The sequence below is a fragment of the Malania oleifera genome, chromosome 4, assembly GCF_029873635.1.
Source record: "Malania oleifera isolate guangnan ecotype guangnan chromosome 4, ASM2987363v1, whole genome shotgun sequence".
In the NCBI taxonomy this organism is placed as follows: Eukaryota; Viridiplantae; Streptophyta; class Magnoliopsida; order Santalales; family Ximeniaceae; genus Malania; species Malania oleifera.
In genome coordinates, this window is record NC_080420.1 from 46,185,582 (window position 1) to 46,211,221 (window position 25,640).

At 37.5% G+C, this 25,640-nt stretch overlaps 1 protein-coding gene across 1 annotated transcript; it reads right to left on the reverse strand.

Annotated features, from left to right (window-relative positions):
* Positions 1 to 815: 815 nt before the first annotated feature.
* LOC131154148 (uncharacterized) lies at positions 816 to 11,406 on the reverse strand. The gene is made up of 9 exons (XM_058106704.1): positions 10,963 to 11,406; positions 10,573 to 10,754; positions 7,246 to 7,424; positions 3,942 to 4,226; positions 3,776 to 3,834; positions 3,633 to 3,669; positions 3,452 to 3,523; positions 2,596 to 2,917; positions 816 to 1,686 (listed from the first exon to the last, which is right to left on the reverse strand). Exons 1-9 carry the CDS (start codon positions 11,081 to 11,083, stop codon positions 1,231 to 1,233), a joined length of 1,713 nt encoding a protein of 570 aa, XP_057962687.1. The 5' UTR covers positions 11,084 to 11,406; the 3' UTR covers positions 816 to 1,230.
* Positions 11,407 to 25,640: the final 14,234 nt, after the last annotated feature.

Here is a 25,640-nt window from a genome sequence, read left to right on the forward strand (position 1 = left end):
ATGATACTATTATGTTGAAGCAATTTCTTAAAACATAAAGAAAACCTAACACTTTGACAAATTCATGTTGTAATGTTGAAGGAGCATTTTCTTTCTGAACTTGTTAAGATTGTAAGACCATGTAATTTTCACTTCAAATACATTATGGCATCTTAACAGGATGGTATACTTAGACACTTAGAACCAAATTAATTTTGCAATAGTAATTTCTTATCTTGTCTCAAACTTTTTGCAGACATTGCTTGTTAATTTAACATTAATATTACTCACCTTTATTGTCTAATTATTCATTTGCAGTGCCAATACGATGATGATGGCTTTAGAGGCATGTAGATGAAAACTTCTTTTGTGTTTTTGTTGCATCTTTAAATAGTGCGAGTCTTAAGATCATGGATATATCTAGTTATGGATATATTTGGTTGTACAAATATATTAAATAACCTATATGTGCATATTTTCTTTTGTTTTTTAGATGAATGATGACCTGAGTTTGAAACTTAGGCAAGCCTACCATTTGTAATCAGTTCTCAACAAGTACTAGACTAAAATAACTTTTGAATTTGATAATTGCTAAAAATAAGTTTTGAACTGAAATTTTTAAAAGTCCATTTGACTCTAAATAAACTACTTATGAAATATATAGCATTTATATTCTGCTTAGCCAATTTGAATTTTCTTTTTTTTTTGAAATAAAACAGTAGAAAATACTTGAGCACTTGTCACCACAGCTTAGGTCATGTGAAATAACACGTAAAAATACGCACTTGCACACTACAGTGATAACCACAAACCGAGACTTGTAAAGCAACACAAGATTTCACATTTTAACCATTGCCAAAATTCTTATATCCCTTTATTTTACTATTACATTCTGACCCATAAGAATGAACATTCACAGCATCATGGTAAATACAATCATTTTGTTCCAGAAAAAGAAGGCAAAACAAAACAGAACAAAGGAAAATGGAAGCTTTTAACAGGAGAAAAGATCAATTTGCCCAGAGGTTGTCATACGAGTATGCCCCGAAATCAAAGAACTAGCTCAAGGAACACTTGGTAGATTAACAGAATACATTCTCATTTGCTTGATACAAAGGCAACCAAATACACAAAAAAGCTTACCAGCAGGGTCTGTAGCCCCCAACACAAAATGGTGCTTCGCCCCATCTTGGTTGCTGCTGCCAATTTCAGTAAAACAAAATTCATTCATTCAACTTTCGGTATACTCGTTTACACATTTTGTGCTGTGCAGTCTCCACTTCGTGTTGGAGAGGTGCTCAATGATGTATTTTTGTTGGCATCATTGGTAAGGGTGTTCTTGTGAGCACTGCCACCGCTTTTTCTCGGTGAAAACAGATTCACAAACACTTCCTCCCTTCGGGAGCGGTTTGCATACAGTATCCATAAGATGAGGCACAGCATGACTCCAGTTGAGATGAGGCCCAGTCCTGCATTCACCATCTGCAGATGATGGTCCAGAGGAGGACAGTAACTGGATGTGATTTCGAGGAATGTTTGCCGGACGAAATTGCAATCCTGAAGGCTGAGTAACGGTGGGGCGTAGTGCTCAAGAGCATAACTAATGTTCACTGCAGCCACCAATTGGCCGAACATTGATGGAGTCACCCTCCCAACACTTGCACACAACCCTGATGCCGATACCATGCAAGTGTAGTTCTGCCAAACCTGAAAATTTTAGAAGGGTCACAAACTACATTATATTCCTTTTGCCAGAATCAAGAAATAATGCACTATTTAACATGAACAAAGGGAGGCATTAAAGGCAGAAGAAGACATTAATGGCAAATGGTTGATCCAAAAAAGCTCTGACTATGTGCCAACTCATTGGCTTCTTTCATCCACAGTAAACTGGGCAATAGCCTGTCATAAGCGTTTTTTTTCCTGTACTTCTCCAAAAAAATATATCAGGGATTCCCACTCTCGATCACCATCAATCAATTTCAAAAATTTGAACTTATTAAACATCCATACTGAAGGAAGCCAAACGTATCTTTAGTTGATCAGAAGCTTCTTCCTAGTAATAACTGCCACCCCCACTCCCCCCATGCCTCCCCCGGGCTGTTTGCCCCCAACGAAAAATAAATAAAATAGCTTCTTCAAAAGATATGCAGTATCCCAAAAAATAGCATGAGTTGTGTTGCGTCAAAATTCCATGCATGGCTACAAAATTACCATAGCCGAAGTTTTTAATTATCAATTTCAACATCACTCTCTGATAAACCAAGTGGGAATAAGTCAAATTTCATTTCAGTTTCAGTCAAAACTTCAAACAATGCTGAAACAAATAATTTAAAACTTAAGAGCCATGATGGTGCAAATGTATTATATCCAATCGCTCTGGGATATATTAGAGAACCATGGAACACTCACCTCATATGAGTTTCAGTAAAATATAGAAGCCATGCCCTTGGAATTCAAATCCCATCATCTACCATTTAACTAAATTTAAATATTAAAAAAAAAACTATGCTTCTACCCTTATGGGTCAAGGAGTTTCTCCAAATCAGACACCTATGCAAGCTATTACTGTTTCACTTGTTAAAAAATAGAAACTGTGAAAAGCTAAATACGTACCACAGAAGCATTTGCTATTGACACCTCTATATCCCCGCACTGCTGATCCTGCAGCTGAGAGTCAAACGGGTAACATAGAGGTGGCATCAGAGGCCCAGACTGATTATAGTATTTGGGATCATTGTTTGGCAGATCTGAGTTGGCAATAGTGTATATAACTTGATTGACGATATTCACAATATCGGTGATGACTTTTTTACTCTGGACCAATGTGTGATTTGTTGTTCTTTGATCAACACATGGAAGGATGCTGCTGAGTGCAGTCTCTGCGTGAGGATTATCCACCCATTCTTCCATTGCCATACATGTATCAGAGATTGCACTGAACAACATTGCATACAGGCTAGTAAGTTGACGAAATTAACTTGATCAAAGATGCATCTAGCTCACAGACCAAAATGAACTATATATAATTCTGACAGATAACGGCACCCCACATATGCAGGAGCTTTGTGCACTGGGCAGCCCCTTTTTGACAGATAATGGCAAACTACATGAAACCAATGTTTAAGAACAAAAATGCAGTAGCAAACACAAAGTCTGCCTAAATAGCACGGTTCATTAAATTAACAGGGAACACCTACATAGATGTTGTCTATTGTGTGGTTATACAAATGGAGAAATGAAAGAATTTAATTAAGAAAAATTGACAGTAGAAACAACCAAATTCTACTAGGGCAAAAATATTTTAGGCATGGGATGTAAAACTTCCTAAAACAATAACAAATAGGAGAGAGACGCATAAAACAAAGGAAGCTTTCATTTGACTAGCCGAAAAAAAGCCTTAATATTTTGAAAAAAGCAGATAATTGGAAAATTAAACGGAGATATCTCAATCGAGACTCCAATATCTTACTTGTTGAGGATTATAAAACCTCCACAAAGAATGAATGTAATAGCCACAAGGAACCATCCACCAACAATAAATCTGCAACCATAGAAGGGGAGACCACACACATTTAATGGAAAGCATCCAGCAAAAGAGAGATTTAGCCTCTAAAAAGCAATTACATCAACCAAATGCAACAAAAATTTACATGAGAACTGCATGCCGGTACCCAAGAATAGACAAGACTGCAACAAATTGAATCAACCAATAAGTTAATAAAATGAAAGATTTAACAACAATATAAAGCAATATTAAGCAAGACAACAGCCATTAGGTTTCTAGGGTGCATACAAAGACCAAGCAGAGACAGGACAAGCATTACTGATGCCACAGTAATTAATGCTGATCGTCTGCAGCAATGAACAAAAAAATAATTGGCATATGAAAATTATGAGCATAAACAGAGATGCCAGATTTTTTTTTAAAAAAAAAAATTAGGAAGGTCTTATAATCATACACAGTATGGAAGACTTTTCTCATTTTGCTAGAATTTTCATTTGTCTTTTCCATCAGTGTATTTGCTGCAGTATTTAAATCCACATTCAACCGGTCAATATCATCCTTTACATTTGAAGGAAGGAAAACTTGGGCCACATTAATTGTCTTTGCAAGTGTCAAATAGTCCGTGACATTGGTCAGAGTCTGTACAGTGTAGTCTGACTGGTTCACCACATACTTCAGCGTCTGCAATGCCTCGCCATAAAACTCGTTCTGCCCAACAGAAAGAAAAATGCAACCAATCCTGAATGGCATAAAAATGATTCACAATGTATCAGAAAAAGATATGAAAGTACGTGATATAAGTACAAGGGGAAAACAATTAATTATATGAAATGTACTCAGCATCAAATTTTAACATGGCAAGGGTCAACAATGCCATGGGATGAATGAGAAGTCTTGTATCAAATAAGATATTTATTTTAGGCCTTGTGAAACCTGGCGAAAAATATGGCAATAAAACATAACAAGAATTAAGTTTTAAAAACACACAATTAAGTGGCTTGCAGCCTCATTCCATTTTAGTTAGCCATTTGAGATGGTTTTGAGAGGTCGTGCCTTGGTGCGATGGCAAGTGCCTCCGCCTCGGTACGGGTGGTCTCGGGTTCGAGACTTGGGAGCTCCAAAAATGGGGGTAAGGCTTGCCGACATCCACCTCTCCCAAACCCCACTCAAAGTGGGAGCCTTGTGCACTGGTACGGCCTTTTTTTCTTTTTTCTTTTTTTTTATTTGAGATGGTTTTGTTTCACCTCTTTCTTTGATGGCTTCACATCCATGATAAATTTTCACTTCAAATTTTCAAATGTGGAGGAAACTGGAAGGGGTCCATTCAATTCATGGCAAACATAATGCTCGTCTAAAATTCTAAGGTCTCAGCCAATGATTATACGTTCAAGCCTACAAGCATGAGCATCACATAAGTCTCTTTAACTACATGATAGCCATGAAAGTATTATTACAGACAACCACAGTTCACATAGGTAAGAGGCATTCATACGGAAAGCATCCATAGATCAACAAAGTACATCACAATCCATCATAATGAGATACAACGATGAAAAGGACTACTTGTTTGATTAAAATAAGAGAACAACAATACAAGCATCAACACAAGAAGTTTGATAGCTAATATAAATCCTTGAAGAGTGCATATAAAGTCAACATCTCACCCTCCATTTGTCCCATTACATTGATCGGTTCTCAAAGTATGTGACCTTCCTACTTGTTTCAAAGCCATGTTCTACAGAAAAGACAGCTCAATATTCTTCAAGCATGTGTGAAAGTCCCAAAGAGGCCAATTAGCGATTGAGATATTGGATTCACTTGCACATTTTGGGAAGAAATCTTTCGCTTAATGGGATCGAGTGTCAATCTTTCCACAAGCTACCACCCATAGACAGATGGTAAAATAGAATGTTTTAATGGGCTACTATAAAATAACTTGCAACACTTTATGAGCACTAATAAAAAAAACTGGGTTTCACTATTGGATACAACACAATTTTGTTTTGATTCTATGAAATTTTCTCCAATTAATAAAATTCCTGTTGAGATTGTAACAAGTCAACAACTGACACTCCCACGCACCCTTGACAGCCCATATAGCAGAAATTGACCGAATGCATACCAATTACAAAGAATTAAATGCAGGACATAGCAACTCGAACTCAGCTTGAAAAAGCCTCAAAGCGCATGAAGAAATGGACGGACAAAGAGCGACGACTACAATATTTTGAAGTTGGGGACGTGGTGCTAGTAAAAGTGCCACCAGAAACATTTTGGTTCCTTCACAGCAAGGACAAAAGAATCTTGCGACAATATGAAGGCCCAATCAAAGAGATAGAGAAAGCTTAACATGCATCTTATTGACTTGAACAACCAAAGTAGATGAAGAGCCATACACGACCAATCCATCCATTGTTTCACATTAGCAACTTAAGACCATTTCATGTTGATGAAGAAAATTCAAGCCAACAAAAGTCAAGGAGAACAACCATTTCCATAAAGAAGACTACAACCAGAGACGTTGAAGAGATCCTTGCAAACAAAGCCATCAATGAAGAAGGTCGTCAGCGACAACAGTATCTGGTGAAATGGACAAAGTTGGGAGAAGAGAGCTGTTGGGAAAAGACAAAAGACCTCTAGCAGATTCAAGATTTCCTGAACTCCAAGGCAACAATACCAGAATTGAAGGACTAAAGACTTCTTACAGCAAATTGAAGAGGACGTTGACAAAAGGAGTGGGGGAGGATGTTAGGGAGTGACAATGTGATGGGGTAAATGGGAGAGAGATATTGACTTTATATGTACTCTCTAGGGATTTATATTGACTATCAAATTACCTGTGTCGATGTCTATATTGTTGTTCTATTAATTGAATAAAACAAGTAGTCTTTTTCATCATTGTATCTCATTATGATGGATTGTGATGTACTTTGCTATTCTATGAATGCTTTCTGCACTAATGTTTATTGCCTAAGTGAACTGCGGTTGTTTGTAATAATACTTTCATAGCTATCGTATGGTTAAGGAGACTTATGTGATGTTCGTGCTTGCAGGCTTGAATGTGTAATCATTGGCAGACTCGATTGGGGAAGAGCTCTCGATGAGTGCTCCATGACCCTTATTAGAGTCATTATTTGAAGGTTTGTGACATACATCATTTTGCTTTTGTACACTATATACATGTAACAAATTTAAGCATTTAAATGATTCATTTTCGGAGGGAGCTACAAGTATTTAAGTGTACTGCAAACATGTCTCAATTTTTTTATTGAGTAGATAAAATATCATTTATAAGAGAGATGAGCATGAAAAATATTATTAACCACTTCAAAGGTGTCTGGATTTGATATGCAATTCAAACCAAATTTCAGATTATGTAACTGTCAACTTCAATAACAGAAAACGAACTAACAACAACTAAATAGATTCAGCTCATGAAGTGTGCACATATGAGCAAAATATCCTCAAATTTTCCACCTCCCCAATATGCCCTGTTTTTCTGTAGTTGTGTTTCCATATTCAGTGTACCATAAGCCTGTTAACATAGGCTTTCTCTCGTACGGATGTAGATTTATTCATTATGCAAGAAATTCCTTCATGTTCTTGTCTTTTACTCTTCTAACATTAACACAATGAAATTGGAAAGACAGAAATGAACTGCATAAACTATAAAAACAAAAAGTAAAAAAAAATATAAAATCCACCAGAGTTTATAGTGTCCAAAGAAAAAAAAAAGGTAGTTCAGTTTTGAAAAGTACGCAGCAGCACAGGTGAAGACGATGAGCAGTATAAGACAAATTCTTTGAGAGCGAGTTGACCCTTTGCCTTTGATGTTTATTCTCCAACCACAGCAATGATGTACAACAAGAGCCACACCAAAAGAGATGAACCACAGAGTAGCAAGGATAAAACCAGCAGCACCTGTAAATCCTACAGACTGCAGAGACAATAAATAAAATGATATTAATTTTCTGGGCACTTTTCATGTACCTAGAAGAGCATTAATAAACTTATTTAAGATATGCCCCCGAATATCCCATGGAAAGCTAACAGCTCCATCATTTCTCAAGAAAACAGCCATCAAATATATTGGAGCTATGACCAAACTGTTGGAGATTGGTAGCTATTGAGAGTTACTGGACTGCAAGAAATGTTATCATTTCATTTACCCACCATCTGAAACAGTGATGGCTGTCATTTACTACCACATTCACAACAATGAATTTGTACAGAAAATTGCAATCTACAAGCAAATGCAACAACTCAATTTCCACATTATCATCGATGCCTGAGCAAATAGTTTTACTCCATCCCTAGAACCCCCTTCGCTAATAACTCATGATTTTTATAGTAAACATAATTAGGCACCCAGTTCTTTAATACTACAGTTTCTAATGAAAATTAAAAAGCATTAATGAAATAGATGTAGATAATACTATGCCATTAAACACATATTGAGCATGTAAATATTATGTCTAGTAAAAATGAGATAAAAAAAAAAAAATGCGTGCAATCAGTATATTTAATAATTGCATAAGTGAATAAGGTTAAAAAATTCAACTTCATTACCACATCAACCACACATGGACTCCATGATCTTTTACTTATTCCAGCCTTGATAACAGAATTTTTTATAATATATAACATTAGATTATTGAAACAGAAAATAATTTGTTCATAAACTCAATATAATAGAATATTGCTGAATTAAACAGGTGTATATATACAACAACTTATCTTAGTTTTTCAGCCCTCTTTTACAGTAGATTATTATTGTATTGTTTATGTTGTTCCAAATTTCAAATATATCTAACTAACCTATTACAAACATAATGTCATGTCTAGTTTAATGACTATCTATCTGGTTTCAGCTTTGTAACAGCAAAATGCCAATTTCACACATTTTAATTCATTGTTCTTATTGATCTCTCCTTTGTAACAGAAAGTGAATACACTTAAAATAAATGAATCTCCATGCCATCTCCAACAAGCTGGAAAGTACATACAGCGCTATGTGTGACAAAAACTCGTATGGCCAGGTTAAAAAGAACCAAAGAGATACACGACCTAAAACCAAAACAGAAACAAGAAAAACAAAAGACAAAATAAAATAAAGCATGAACATTTACAGACAAAACAAAAACGACAAAAGTTTTGGAACAAAATTTTTTTGATAAGTAATAAGTTTATTGATAGCAAAAATGAACACCAAGTACACAAGGAGTGTACATGGGGTAAACAAATCAAGAACAGAAATTACAAGAATTTAGTAAATCAAAAACAGAAGAAAAGTTTTGGTTTCGCAAAGCAGCCAACCAATCCATCAAAGTTGTAAAGAAAAATAGCTTCAGGTCCGAAATGGATCTTTCCTTACCTTCAAAACACCTACTATTTCTCTCCCTCCGAAGACACCACAATAAACAATGAAGAACTATCAACCAAATAAACCCATTTCGATAATGATCAAATCTGCCTTGCCAACATGCTAGAAGTCCCACTACAGATTGCGGCATAACGCAGCTCACTCCAAACAAACCAAACACCATAACTTACAAGTCCATTGCAACCGGACAAAGAATAAGAAGATGATCAACTATCTCATTATTACACTTGCACATGTAGCACCATTGCACCAATCCAATATCCAAACCTTTCTTTTTCGTAAATTGTCAATCGTTAAACATTTCCCTAAAGCAGCAGTCCAAACGAAAAAAGCTACTCTAGATGGAATTTTCTGTTCCAAATACTATTCCAAGGAAAGCCACAATCTTTGGAGCCCTTTAAAATACCATAATAACCTTTAAACAAGAAGCCTTTCTCTCTATCAGATTTCCAGCACATCTTATCCTCACCAGACCCCTTCACCGATGCACCATATATGGTATCCATAAAACCAGTCAAGGCCTCTAATTCCCAAAGATGCATACCCCTAAAGAAACTTACATCCCAAAACAAGACTCCATTATCAAACTTCATAAGCTCAGCCACGCTAGCCTCTTTATCTCGGCAAAATCTATACAAATCAGGATTGCTGACTGCAAGAGACGTCTCACCACACCATTGGCCAAAATTTCACCTTGGACCCATTTCCAATATCATATAGAACGTGGGCAGAAAAAGAAGGCCATCCCCAACTAATATTTTTCCACATTCCAACACCATGTGGACCATTAACAGGCCTAGTACACCAACCACCTCATTCACAGCCGTATTTCACCTCTATCACTTCCCTCCAAAGAGCAGCCTTCTCCATCCCAAATCTCCATAACCACTTCCCAAGCAAAGCTTCATTAAACTGTCTTACCTTCCTTATCCCCAAACCACTTGAAGAAATGGGAGAACAAACAATATCCCATTTAACCAAATGGAATTTTGGTTCATCACCAATGCCACCCCATAAAAAGTTCCTTTGAAGTTTCTCAATACAGTTAGCCACAGCAGCAGGAATAGGTAATAAAGATAGAAATTAAGTGGGTAAATTAGATAGAGTGCTTTTAATTAAAGTGACTCTACCTCCCTTAGATAAGTACAAACGTTTCCACCCTGCTAACCTTCATTCTATCATCTCCAAAATTGGGTTCCATATCGTCTTATCCTTGAATTTGGCTCCCAAAGGAAGACCCAAATATTTCATAGGAAGATTACCTTGTTTACAGCCAAGGACTTGCAAGAACAAAATTACAGACTAGAGAAATCATAACTTAGGAACAAAGCAATTCATTATCTCTATCTACACATTAACGGAAGAAAAACATTTAGAGCCTCCCAAAGTTACACCTCGACAATCCAATTTGTAATTATGATGGCTAAACTTTAAGAAGTGAGAAAGATTACTGCCAAGATCTCCAAGTGCGCAACCCATCTTGTGATTCTTCTAGGGTGTCATCCAGGTTTTATAATTTTAATAAGTATAATATTCGCCGTGCACGCGCCCACCCCAGCTCAGAAGTGAAAAGAATGCAATGATTTACAGATCCAGAAAGTGGAAGTGAGTTAAAATCAAAGCGACCCATTTCTCTAGCTACCCACAGTTTAACGGACCAATCAAATCAATACCGAAACGAGAAAGAAGTAGGTGAACTTACAGCCCAGTAATGCCGATTCGTGATGTCCCAACCACCGTGATACCACCTGAAGCCGCAAAGAATGTCCGGCCTCTTTGTCCTCTTTGCCGCCAGAACAAGCGTTTCTTTGTCATCAGCTCCAGGGCCGGGGGCCAGAGCAGAATCACCAAGCCCGTTCCCCCATTGCCCTAAATTCTGCTCACCTGCAACATAGCAGAAAGACAAAAAATTAAAAAAAAAAAAATCAAGAAATGACAATCTGCCTCCATAAAGCAAAAAAAGATAACCATTTTCATCTTCCTAAAAAAAAAAAGAAGAAAAGGAAGCATCGAAGTCCCGACTTTTTACAATTAACACCAATTCCCGCCTCAGACATCAAAATGGTCACCAATGCAGTCAAGTTATACGAACCTAAGATGAACTTGAGAGAATCTGTACTCTGTCCACGAACAGGAGAAGAAAAAGCTGAAATCGCAGTGGAAAAGATGAAAACGAGAAGCAAGAACACCAGTGGAGAGTCAATGATCTTCATTTGCAGCTTGTCCGCAGAACCTCAGAGCAAAAACCGCAAATGAAGAGCACCCATGTCAATCTAGACAAAGAATCTCACTTACAGAGCGAGAGAATGACAGCTTAGATGTTTCTAGGTACGGCTAGCACCCCCATTATTATAAGAAAGAAGAAGCTAGAGAGGGAGAAGGCGGCATTGATTGCGAAGATGAGGATAACAGGGGCAGCTGACGCGAGAGAGAGAGAGAGAGAGGGAGGGATGAAACGGAAAAGGCGGGTGCGTGTTGAATAAGGGAAAGCGTGGGAGATAGGAGGGAGGAATGAAGCAAAGTGCTTAACACCTCCCCCCGAACTGCTGGACACCTTCTTTGTCGTTTCTTGCTTTTTCTCTTTTTCTTGCTTTACTTTTGCAGCAGTTTTACCGCCGCACTCCTCGGGATTCAGTATAATGACTAACGCGTCCCCTCATTTTATCATTTGTTGAGAAAAGTGAGAGCCCTCCCCTTCTTCAGCAAAGTCATCTCTTTCACACGGGTGGAAAGAATTAAATTTTAAATTTATAAAAATTAAAAGTTAGACTACCAAATCTTTTCATAATGGGATGCAGGTTGTGGGGATGGGTCTCTCTCTAATGCTAATGTCTACTAATTTTAAATTTTTAAAAATTAAAAAGCTAAACTGCAAAAATCGTTTCTACATAATTAGATAAATAAATTAAATATAAATAGTCCATGCTGCGTTAGTTATAATACTAAATCATGTTTTCATTATTTAATTTTCTCCAAGTCCATAAAATGAAACTAATTCGAGTTTTTTTCCAATTTTATTATTAAAAATAAATAAAACATAAAATAACACTCTGATTGGGAAAAATTTTTCCAAGGTAATGCTCACATAATCTCGCAGCTTTATGCTACGAGATTTAAACTGATAGGCCGCTGGAAAGACGACGTATGGCAAGAAGAGAACCAAATCTCGCAGCTCTAAGCTACGAGATTTAAAGGGAGCGGCAGTGGGAAGGTGACACGTAGCACAAATCTTGAAGCACCAAGCTGCGAGATTTGTGCAAAACAGTAATATTTATGTACTAATATGATAATAATAAAATATAAAGGCTAAAGTAAAAGAACTTAAACATTTTTAAAAATTGAAAATATTTTTTTTAATTTAGTGGTAGTTGAGCAAACGCATATATAATATATTTTTTTTCATAAATTAAATAATTATTTTTGAATTATTTATTTTTATAACTAACTTTAATTTATTTTATATAACAATATAAATTAAGAAGTGATATAGAAATTGGAGGTTTTTTTTAAAGTTAAATTCCAGCTAGTCAGTGGGTTCAAAAATAAATTTTATTAAAGTTAAAAAAAACTCAACCCGAGTTTTGTCTGCAATAATGATACAATTTTTTTAATGAATTAATTTAAGGTATTCTTTAAAAATTCATGGGTGCTTAATCAATTTAAGATTAGGAGTTTAAACTATTGGACTCTTTTCCTGTTTAAAGTGTAGTAGTCAAAACATTTTTCTTATTTATTATTTCTTTTTAAAATTTTTCAATTTTCAAGGGGCATAAAACTTGTGTCATGTGTGAAATGAATAGGCAAGCCCTTCTAGATTATGTTCAAATGGAACAACATTGTACCACTGTTGTACTAATTTATAATTAATTAAAAAAGTTACCTAATTAAGTCAGGTTCAAAAATTATTTGATTAGGGAATTATATTGGGATTGATAAAAAATAATCAATTATTAGATGCATGTGGACTATTGCGTAGAAATAATTTTAATAGAAATTCAATTTACAACCCCCGAGTCATCAAGGATGGGACTGTTAAAAAATATTTGAAAATCGATATAATATATTTGAAGATCAAAATTTTGATCTTAATTGAATTCAAAACTCATTTAATAGATTTTTTTGGTTTGGTTTCGATTTTTTTTAATAGTCTTTAGTTATCAGTTCAATTTCAACTTTAAATATAATTAAAGCGTGACATAATAATTTCTTGCATGTAGTGGTAAATCAAGTTAGAATTTTTTGAACGATGGAGGGGAAGAGATTGGGACAAAATTGTTAAGTTTTATATTTGTGAGACGTCTTTATAGAATAATATTATGAGACCCAACAAAACAAAATAAATACTAATCTATTGGAGTTTAACTGAGAAATGATTAAATTTATACCAAAATTATCTTAGGATACTATCATATGGGTAGGTAGATTATTCTTATTTAATTTATTATTTTGAGATAAGGTATAAAATTGTTTTATTTAAAATTTAAATTTAAAATTTATTTATTAAAACTCGATTACAGTTAAATACAATAAATAGTCTTAAACATCTATGACACTAGTTTCCACGCACACTTAAATGTCTAATTTGTTTTCAAAGTCTTGGAAAATTATAGGAAATTTAGCTTAAAAAAAATTTAAGCTATTTTTTTTTAATACACAAGTAATCTTGCTTTGACTGCCCACGACACTAAATACATCGCCAAGAGTAAAATCCTTTAACCAAATACCATACAAATTTTAGCAATATGAATTTTGCAGTAAAAGATAATTCAATTTCAGGAATTAACTTAACTAGGCATGCAAATTTTAGCGATACGAATTATGTGTCATTTTTTATATTTGGTAGTATTGAATTCTTTAGAGATACGAATTATTCAATGATATACACAAAAGAATAAAAAAATAATCAATTATATATAAATGAAATCAAAACAATCAATGATATACATACAAATCAAATGCAATGAAAATAATGCTAAACTACTCCGTGCCGCAGTGAGGTTGTCTCCGGGGTCGTGGTGGCTGCCGTCTGCGTCTACCCTCTCCCTGCTGGTCAACAGCATCAGGTGTCCTATCCCATTGTCCTGGATGTGGATCCTCTCCCCCAAGAGGTGCTGCATAATCATCATCATCCATGCGAAGCGCACGCGGTGAGAACTGATACGATGTCTCGGGACGAGAACAAGGCGGCATAGGGGGTGCATCGACCTCCACCCCATCGAAAAGATCATCCAATAAAAATGACATCGATGGGGTAGCAGTAGAGTCGAATAGGGCATCAATCGGTCTACTCGACGGTCTGATAATATCAGCTATAGTGGAAGGCGCATAAGGCGCTGACGGGCCGAACACGTACTCTTCCTGTACGACCGGTGGGGAGGACATGGGAGTCCCTAGACGACTAGAGAAGGCATGTCGTCCTCCTCATACTGGAGCTGGTCGACCTCCTCGTGCTGGTACATCAGCTCGACCTCCTCGTCCTGCGATCCTTTAACCGTCCTCGTGGATGAGGTCCAGTGCAGCACTCATCAATCGGTGGATCGCAGGATCCGACAAGATCTGGTCTGCCTCAATGACTATGTCAGCCTGCAGGATATGAAAATATTTTATTAACGCATTCAAATTGAAACGTATATATAATAAAATCAGTTGTGGGATTAGTCTTCTTACGAGGCTCAAATATACAGCAGCGTTCCTGTCGATGAAGCGGCGTGTGATAGACCTATACCAAGTGAAGTATGGGTCATCTAGACGCATCGGACCGTGCTCCGCCACTCCTCCTATGATGTAGTCTCGTCGATGCTCCCACGCAGTGACGAATATCGTTTGCGTACTCGACCAATATGTGACCCCTCGACCGCGCCCATCCATGTTGTGGAGGTTGTCCCCAACAATATCTACCCCCAAAGTCATAAATCAGGCGAGAATGACCTGTCAAAACCCGAACTGTCGCATGACTCAATCGGGGAGATACCACTCAATAATATGAAAGCATATGAGTAGCACTCGAGCTACCCACAGGTCCCTCCCATCTGCATAGTCAAGTGGCAGGTCGGCTAGAATCTCTGCCGTGTAGGGCATCCATAAAAACTGCACTTAGACATAACCAAAAGATAAGTGGACTATAAACAACTAAAAGAAAGAAAGAATATCATGTGCTATACTTTAATTGATTTATACTTCATGCTCCCGATGCATGTCCAACTCGAACCTGTACCAAGGCAATGTGTGAAGCGCAACCATCGATGCCCTCAAGTCGTCCCTCCATCTGTATAAGATAAAAACGTAAGTTCCCAAATGCAAGACTAGTATGTATTACAAATTAGTATTCGTAATACTTATAGAGTGAATGAGGAGGGATAGATAAAATTGGTACTAACCGGTATGCGAGTGGGAGAGGATCAACCGGATGACCGTCCTGACCCCTCTTAATCTATAGGAAACCTCGCCGCATAGGTGCGAAGGAAGGAAATCTCTCCTAGACCCAAACCTGGAGTAGGTGAAGGGGGCCCGCAATCTGTGTCTTCGAGTGGTGCGCGGCACGACACATCTCCCTATACAACCACTCCAAAGTAGCGGACCCCCAACTGTACGAGTGACACGCTTCGAAGTCCTCAAGGAGTGGAAGGAACATCAGATGCGCTTAGCTACCGGAAACATCAGAGAAGATCACCCCACAAATCAAACGCGACAAGTGGGCTCGTGTGTGGCATGCTATCGTCCGTGCATCTGCATTTACCGGGAGCTCACAAAATGCATCCCCCTCGAGGAACCACATACGGATGTGTGCACCAACCAACTTGCTATCAGGCAGAATGACGCCTAACAAACGCTCGCACATAGTACGTAGGGCGAGTCGACCCTGACGGTCTGTAGGTCCCTCCACTGGTCCGTCTGTGCGACCGGTGATGGCTGGCCCATCAATCGAAAACCTGAATAAAACAGGGACGTCCTTTAATGTGACGGTGGCCTTGCCATGAGGTAGGTGGAACGTGTGCATCTCGGGTCTCCATCGCTCCACCAATGCTGTGACGAAATGTCAATCAAGCTGGATATGAGCAATCTGATAAATGCCATAAAACCCCGCATCGCGTATCAGCTGGACGATGCGGGGGTCTGCCTTTAACCAACGCTCCGCACACTGCGTGCCCCCTCAATAGAACAGGGGGTCCGCATGCCCATCAGCCCACACTCGACTGGCCCTGTGATCATCGCCCATCATCAAGACGCTCGGATCAGACGGCCCTAGATCAATCCTGTAAAATGCATTGTTGCATCAGAATAATTATATACAAAAGAAGAAGGGTCTGAATGAGTCACAAACTGCATACGAAATCAACGCGACGGTCCAGCTGCATCGCCAGGTTGGGTCCTTCTTGGACACCTTGTGCGATTATGTCCTTCTTGATGACATATACTCCACGTGCTCCTCTCCCTACCTTCCCTAGTGTCCATTTCATTGTGTATACGGGATCTCCTAAGACAACCTTTATGTCGAGCATACGCTGAATTTGCCTGTATAGTGGGCAACGAGGATGCTAGCCAGTACACCTCGTGTATAATCAGCTGAAAATCCGCCGCATATGTCGCATAGTGTTCGGCGGCGCTCCAACATGACTCAACGTACTGCATAGCATTCAGTCGTGTCTCCACACATACAGCGAGAAGGTGGGAGCATGGAAAGTGCAACACTTGCCACTTCCCACACGAGCATTCGTGCATATCCTGAATGCGCAGGGTTTGCATGTTGTTTCCTTTATGAGGTCCCAACTGCGCAGTCGTGATGCTAAAAGTACCCCTAGATCGGTTGAACGTCGTCACGCAATGTCCAGTCGCCTTCAATTTCCTTTTTTCCATCGCTAGCAATATATGAGGAGTGAATGCATTTCCTCCTGATATTACATTACAAGTAGCCTCCCGTCGGCTATTGAAATAATGTGTAACGCGATAAAATGTCAATTGCATAAGGGCAGTGATTGGGAGGCTATGAGCGCCCTTAAGGACGGCGTTGAAACATTCGACAAGGTTAGTCGTCATGTTCCCATACCTTCTGCCACTGTCGTGGCACTGAGTCCATATATGAGGAGGGATTTGATCAAAGAACGTCTTCGTGGGTTCCCCACCCTCATCGAATATCCTCTCCATCCACATGTTAAACTTTCTTACCTGATGCTTCATTCCCGCTCGCTCAGTCATTCGCTTAAGATTGACACTGTGCACTTTCGTGCTGAAGTTGCTGACCACGTGTCGAAGGCAGAATCGGTGGTGCGCGCGTGGTGGTTGCCAATCGAGATTGTGAGACACTGCAGCGAGGATCCCTGGATGCCTATCTGATATAAGGCAAATGTCGTCCCTGTCGGTAATGGAACGAAGACAACACAAAAACCAATTCCATGTGTCCAAACTTTCCTCTTGCACAATAGCGAATGCAAGGGGAAATATTTGCCTGTTTGCATCCAGGCACGTCGCAATAAGGAGTTTTCCCTTGTACTTACCGTACAAGTGTGTCCCATCTATACATATAACAGGAGGACAGTGGGGAAAACCCTGAATAGATGCTGCGAACGCCCAAAAGACTGATACAAATGTTACGGTCTGATCACTGCCTAGTATAGGATTCCACCTCCACTTGACAATAGTACCAGGATTATAAGCGCACATTGCTTCCATCCACCTAGGCAAAGTCTGATAAGACTTCTCCTAATCGCCGAATACTTGGGCAATTGCCTTCTGTTTGCCCAACCAAATCTTCTTATATGAGATGGAATAGCTGAAACGACGATCTATGAATTCTTTCAATGTAGCGATTGAGGTCGACACATCACCCCGTATCATATTCACAATCTCCCTAGCAATGAGGGACGATGTGATTTAGCTATGGTCTTGTGAGAGAAGTTCATTCAAGCATGTGTGCGGACCACCATATTAAGCGATTTTGAAAAATCGGTGTTTCTGACGATACATCGCACGCAGTCTCCAACTGCAATCGGAGTTCTCACACCTAACAAACCATAACAGTGGGGTCGACTGCAAGACATGGAAGTCATGGTGCGTTCGAGCGTGGTATATTCGCACAACAGCTATCAACTAATCTTTCGACCCAAATAGCATCCCTTTACTCAGTTCTGACGATTCATCCCAACGAGCTACCCATATAGGAAGCTCCTCACCATGGGACAAATCTACAGCATCTACGTCAATTACACCATACATAGGAGGTTCGTCCATGAACTCAGTCATATACGTCGCATCGTTTGATTCACGAGGGGGTGGGTCGACATCATAGGGGAACTCGTTCGTCCCTTCACCGATTTCCTCCTCGTACGTGTCATCTTGTAAATGAACATCATTCGTGATGTTCATCCCCTCTTCTAGTGCATTGTTCGCTATTGCGAACAACGATCCTAGTTATTTTGCTGAAATTTCATCGCAAACACCGTGATAATCCGTGTCAATAATAGGTCCTCCGTACGTCTGCGGCTCGAACGACGATCCCGGACATTCGTTCATATCCACAACAGGCATCCCACGAACATTTGGATCTTCTTCCTCCGCTTCAACCACGTGCTCAATAAACGTTCCCGGCTACCCATCCGCGATGACACCCATGTGAGGAATGTTTTCGACATATAATTGCACAGTCAAATACGTCGTCCCTACGCAGTGTGCATCCAACACAATGTGCAAACCATAATCATCAGTTACGGGAACAACCTCATAGAAGATTGTATCATGATGCCCTTTAATCGGGTATCTTGCGGTTACCCGCAATGCATATTGATTTAGATCAATATGCAAGTACTTGTATATCTTCGTATACAATTTAGTTAATTTACACCTATGGCCAATTCGAATAGGTCGAACTAGCGGAATACTATAACTAACACCGGTTTGTCCGGTTATAATGTTACCCCCCATGTACAACAATACCGACACCGGAATACTGCTTGAACTTCCTGCCATCTAGATCGACCCTCGGGAAATATAAAAGACCTACGCAAAACAACAATTGTATGTATAAGTGATATGCTAAGTCAATAGTAAACAAAAATTATTTTCACTACGTTCATGTGCATGCAATCTTCCCAAAATGTTTCACTTGTCACTTCGAAAATATTTTTGCATGCATTTCTGGCTTTTCTAGGAAAAGTCGTACCGAAATTTCGGCAACATGCTTGGTGTAATTTGAACATTTACCCATTTTTACAATGTCCCTGAAACGTTTGCAAAAAATATAATAACATAGTTTGAGCATGCGAGAACCTATGATATCTACCAGCATGCAATTCATATCACTGCATCAGCCATGCAGGAGGCATTTAAATTCGCGCTTAGAAAAAAAAAAAGACTTAATCACTTGATAAAAACATATTTTTTATACTTATAATAAAAGTGAGTGTCCTAATACTACTTGTATAAGAAAATGTTTGACAAAGTAGTGATGATGAAAAAAAATCATGTGTTAGAAAATATGAACCACAAAAATTGAAACACTACCTTTTTTTTTTTACAAACCCTAGCTAACATTTTGAAGCAACACAACGCATTATTCATAGTTGTACCTTTATTTGAAATAATTTTTTTAATTACATAACTAAAAATGATGACAATGATAATATTTCTTTTACAACATATTTTTCATAAATGGATTAGTTGATTATGAGTTTGGTCAAATAACAATAAACTTAAAATGATAAGATCTAAAACAATATGGATTAGTTGATTATGAGTTTGGTCAAATAACAATAAACTTAAGCATGAGAGTAGTTAATAAATTTTAGATATCAAATTATTACATTTTGACTATAAGCAATTGCATAGATGTCAAATTCTAAATAATTGAGTGTAATCATAGTTTAATAAAAAGTAATTACAACCACTTTTGGGCTTCAAAATTTTAAAACTTCTTAGAAGTTCCATGGTTTCATCATCATTAAACTCTACATCATTTTTATTATTTCTCATTATTCTAATGTCATTTGATGCTATTCGAAATTTTGAATTAGACACAAAATTTTCCACTCCCTATTTTTAAATATATATATTTTTTTTTTGCGTTTTGCATTCTTGTATTTTTTATTATTTATGAAAATTTTCAATTTTCTTTTTACCAAATTCGTTTGCTTTTAGGTTAGCTAGAATTTGCTTACTAGAGAGAAGATATAATATCCAAAGATAATATTAATTTGAAGCCATGAGATTCTAATTTTTAGGAGTAGATCTTATAATGGATGCATTCAAGTAGAATAATTATTAGCAAGACAGTACTTTTCAAAGGAATATTCATAAATCGCATAGCAAAAATCCTTAACTTTGAAATTAAGCCTAAAAATGTTAAAACAAAATGTGCACGAATTAAGGTTGTGTTTAGTGTATGAATTTGAGTTTTTTGATTTAAATTTGTATAAATTTGAATAAAATTTAAGGCAAAACTTAAAATCTACAATCCAAGTTTTCAAATGTGAGACAATGTAATTGACTGCAACATCAAAATTAAACAATTAAATTTGACAAGTAAATATAAATATATTAATAATAAAGAAACAAGAAATTTCATTTTAGGAACAAATTAATACATTATTCAAAACAATCGTTCTTAAATTTTTTCTTAGTATTATATATGTCAGCTAAATTTAACAGGCAAGCAAAACATGAAAATAAAATTATAAAAATTTAAATCAATTAAAACTAACCATCGTCTAGATGCAGCAACGAACCCAAATAATCCAAACGAAACTATGAAACGAATCCAACTCAAAATAGAAAATTTCTCAGTAAGTAAAACAATAAATTCACGTTTTTGCTAAATAAATAAAAAAAAAAGCCTACCCAATCTTCTCCTTTAAATAGCCTCGCCTTTTCCCGAACGGTCACCTGCCAGCTCAAACGGTCACCTGCAAGCTCCAACATCACCTGCAACAGCCTCTCTGCAATCTGTTTCTCCTCTACAATTGATCGTCTTCTGAGCGCTCGGGAGAGGTAATGAGCAGATGAAGCAAATCTCGCAGGATAGTCCTGCGAGATTATCCACGTGTCACAACGCTACTGGATTTCAAAGACAAATCTCGCAGCTTGGTGCTGCGAGATTTGTGCCACGCGTCACCTTCCCGCTGGCTGCTCTCTTTAAATTTGGTTCTCTCCTTGCCACGTCGTCCTTCCAGCGGCCCATCAGTTTAAATCTTGCAGCATGAAGCTGCGAGATTACGTGAGCATTACTTTGGGAAAATTTTTCCCAATCAAAGTGTTATTTTATATTTTATTTATTTTTAATAATAAAACAGGAAAAAACTCAAACTAATTCCCTACAATAACTTTATATATATATATATATATGTATGTATATATATATATATATATATATATATATATTAGTAGAGATGTTGGGAACAAATTATATGAATGATTCCCACAAATAAATCAATGGTGTAATGTAAATGATAAATAAAATGAAACACAAAAAATTTAGCATGATTCCCTCTGATATTGAGGTATGTCCATGGGTCATGACGGTCCAAATTCACTATCACGAAGTTCGTTCAAAATCGGTATAAAAGGCACAAGTCTTACAAATACACAAATGTGAATAACAAATGTAGTAAGATGAACAAGTCTCACCAAATATTGAGAACAAAGCTCCAAAATCCAACCAAAGTAGAGCACAACTAGAAAATCTCAATATGCTGATAATAATAATCCATAGCTGGAGTTGCAGGAGAGAGGGGCAGTAGTAGGTTGCTGTAGCAGAGAAGACGACCGACATTGGCCGTAGGCATGAGGAGCTGGTGAAGTGTTGTGGGTGAAAATCAGAATGGAGGGGTTGTGGCTTGTTGCGTGTGAAGACTTGAGCTGCTGCAGGTGAGAGAAGTTGAATACGAATAGCCAAGGAAAATGGAGAGTAGCTGCTGTGCGTGAGCTGTTCTAGAATTTCAAAATGGAATGCTCCAGAATTTGTTTCCACTGGGAAGCCAACAAATATTTTTTAAAAAATGAACATTTTCAAGGCATTGGGCCCCACAAAGAGGGACACCCAACAAATCTCCACCTACCAACTTATAGAGAGGGACTCCACCGATCCGGCCAAAATTCGACACTTCACATGTTTGTCTCTAGACAATGTTTTTGACATCATATCCGAACCATTATCATATGTGTGAATTTTGTAAAGTTGTAACAATTTCTTATCCAACACATCCCGAAATCCAATGATATCTAACATCAACATGTTTTGACTTTGAATGGAAGATAAAATTATTGCTCAAATGAATTGCACTTTGGTTATCACAATAAAGAACATACCTTTCTTATTCCATGCCCAACTTTTTCAAGACTTTCTTCAACCAAAGCAATTCTTTGCAAGTTTCAATTATGGCAATAAACTTGACTACCATAGTAGATAAAGCAACACTTTTTTGTAATTTAGATTATCATGCCACAGCTCCCCTTGCAAAAGTCATCAAATAACTCGAAGTTGATTTTCTAGAATCAACATCACCAGCCATGTCGGGATCCATGTATATCCATGAATCTATCGAGCATAGATTTACCATTTTCAAAGTACAAACACACCTTTGAAGTGCCTCTAAGGTATTTGAGAATCCATTTTACTGCTAACAAATGCTCCTTTCCCGAATTAGAGAGAAACCAACTAACAACTCCAACGACATGAGCTAAATCCGGTTTGTACAAACCATTGCATACATTAAAGAACCAACAGTCGAAGCATAAGGAACTTTCTTCATCTCGTCCTTATCTTTCTTACTTATAGGATTTTGTTTTGTACTAAGCTTGAAGTGACTAGCAAGTGGGCAACTAACGGATTTTGCTTATCCATATTGAACCTCTCAAGCACTTTTTAAATATACCTTTCTTGAGACAACTACATTTGCCCACTTTTACGATCACAAATAATTCTTATGCTAAGAATTTGCTTTGTCGGTCCTAAGTCTTTCATAGTAAAAGACTTGCTCAAACCCAACTTCAACTTGTCAATCTTGGGGAAGTATTGTCCTACAACAAGCATATCATCAACATAGAGTAAGAGAATGTTGGGACTGGAGGAGCCCATGGGTGGGCTTGATACACATGGGTGAACACCAACTTGACCCAAAAGCTTAAGTCCATTGGATCTTAGGTCCAACCGTGTATATAAGCACCCATCGCCAACTCAAATTTTCTAATGTGAGACAAGCTCATAAATGGAATTCTCAACAATCTCCCCCTCACTTGTGAGTTCTAACTGCTCCCCCTTGAACAGAAATCGTCTCCCTTATGGGAGTAAGCCCAATTCCCCAGTAGTTGCTCAAGTGGACCTTACCACTGGCGCCTTACATGCCTCAGATTGCATTCCACGTACCTCTAAACTAATCCTACCTCCCACGTCTTAACCCTATTCGGATCCATCCCCAGGCTAGATGATCCTTATTGGCCTCGGTCACACACTTGGTCCTCCAACTATTAGCATGTCAGGAGAATTAGCTTCACGTCCCAACTTTTACGATGTCGCTCACCCAAAGTTATGAACCGTCAGTTCTGATACCACTTGTTGGGACCGGAGGAGCCCATGGGTGGGCTTGATACACATAGGTGAACACCAACTTGACCCAAAAGCTTAAGCTCATTGGGTCTTAGGTCCAACGATGTATATAAGCACCCATCGTCCACTCAAATTTTCCAATGTGCGACAAGCTCACAAGTGGAATTCTCAACAGAGAATAATATAAGTACCATCTGAAAATTTTTTCACAAACACACAATCATCTAAAGAGGTTTTTGAGTAACCATGATCAATCATGAAAGGATCAAATTTCTTGTACATCTTTGTGGTGCTTACTTCTACCCATACATACTTTTCTTTAATTTGCACACTAAATTATCTTTCCCTTTTAGTTTGAAGTCTTCTGGTTGTTGCATGTAAATTTCCTTTTCCAAGTCACCTTGTAAGAAAACAGTTTTTACATCTAGTTGCTCAAATTCTAAATTCAAATTTGTTGTTATGCCAAGAACACCCCAAATATATAACATCTTCACAGTCGGTGAGAATATTTCATCAAAGTCAATTCCTTTTTTCTGATCAAAACCTTTTACCATAAGCCTAGCTGTTGACATTATAGGTCATATACAGTTTTGATTATGATAAATACTCAGGTATTTAATGTCTATCAAGTTTGTGTGTAGGTTCATATTAGCAAGATCACTTGATGGCATATGAAGATTTAAAGACTTAAAGACTAAAGACCCAGAAGATTCATTTTTGTTGTAATTTATATTATGCTTTATTCAGATCTGTAATAGTAATATAGGAAAAGGTCTGTAATAATTGCTGCATATCATGCATGTAGAAGCAATAAGCTCAAAAGACCTTAGAAAGACCTTAGGTCATTGCACTTACACGTAAGATTGTCCCCAATATCACATATATTATCAAGGGAATTAATTGAAGTAAAACAAGACTTAGAGGGATAAATTAGTGAGACTTCGGGTGACCAAACTTCCATGTTCAAAACACTTTGGACGACTGAATAATTAACCAGTCAAAATGTTGACTTGGTTTCGAGCAACCTAACTAAAAGGACCGTAGCATCCCCGGTCAATCGAACTCATAATCTGACTTTTCCACCTACTCGACAGCCCAAATGATCATGTTCAAAATTGCCTCGGGCTATTGAATACATGAGTTCCATAAACCGAACTCAGGACTAGGTGACCGAACCTCGGACAGAATGGAAATCGCCTTTGGTCAGCAAACTGAACCTTGATTCAGGCACCCAAACTTAAGAAATCAACTTTTTTTGTTGTGTTTGTTCGAGCGATCAAACCATCGGTCAGGCGCTCGAAACTCTTAGGTTGTTTTAATTTTTACCATTATTATTTTAGGATAAATAAGGTTAATTTTCTTAAATGGTTTTAAAACAAATTTAATAATGCCCTACATATCCCCAACGATTATAATTTTAACATATTCTATATATAGGGGTTCATTTGCTTGGATTAGCACCCAATTAGCAAAAAACTCTCTGAAAATTTCCAAATCCCATTCTCCCATACGAAGTCCATACACTCATATACTCCTATTCCTTTGAGAAATCTAACATTGTGAGTGTTTATTCATTGTTCTATATTACTAGAAACCCTCATTTGTGTATTACTTACTTGATTTTTGGATTGAAGGTTTAGATTGATTCCCCCCCCCCCCCCCCAAAAAAAATTTTATATAGTAAATCTTTGGTTGGGAAAAATCTTATAGCTAAGTGGGTCTTTGCATTATTATTGTAAGACTCATTGGGCTTGTATTTTTGTGTGCAAAAATATTTTTACAAGTTCAAATTTGAATATCTCTTTGTGCTTTGACATTGAGAAAATATTTTTGAGATATTCTTATTACTATTGGTTCAAATCTTTGAAACCCTAAACTGTGATTGAGATTCTTATCTATACATAGTTTCAAAGATTAGCTTTTATATACACTCTTATGCTTATATTTGAGATAAACATTTTTTTGAGTGTTGATTGCACATATACACCATTGAGCTTATTGTTTTTACATTATTGGTGTGTTCTAATTATTACTAGTGCAAAATATGCTTGATTAAGAAGCATTATATTTGTACGCATCTTGTATTGAAATACTGTTGTATTCCAGGCATGGCCTGAGGGGACGATAATCCAGCTCGGAAGGATTTGTTGTAAAGGTTGAGGTCAACCCTGTGTTAATTGACCTGGTTATATTTAGGTGTCGTTCCACCTGTTAAGTGAACTCATAGTGTAATCCTTATA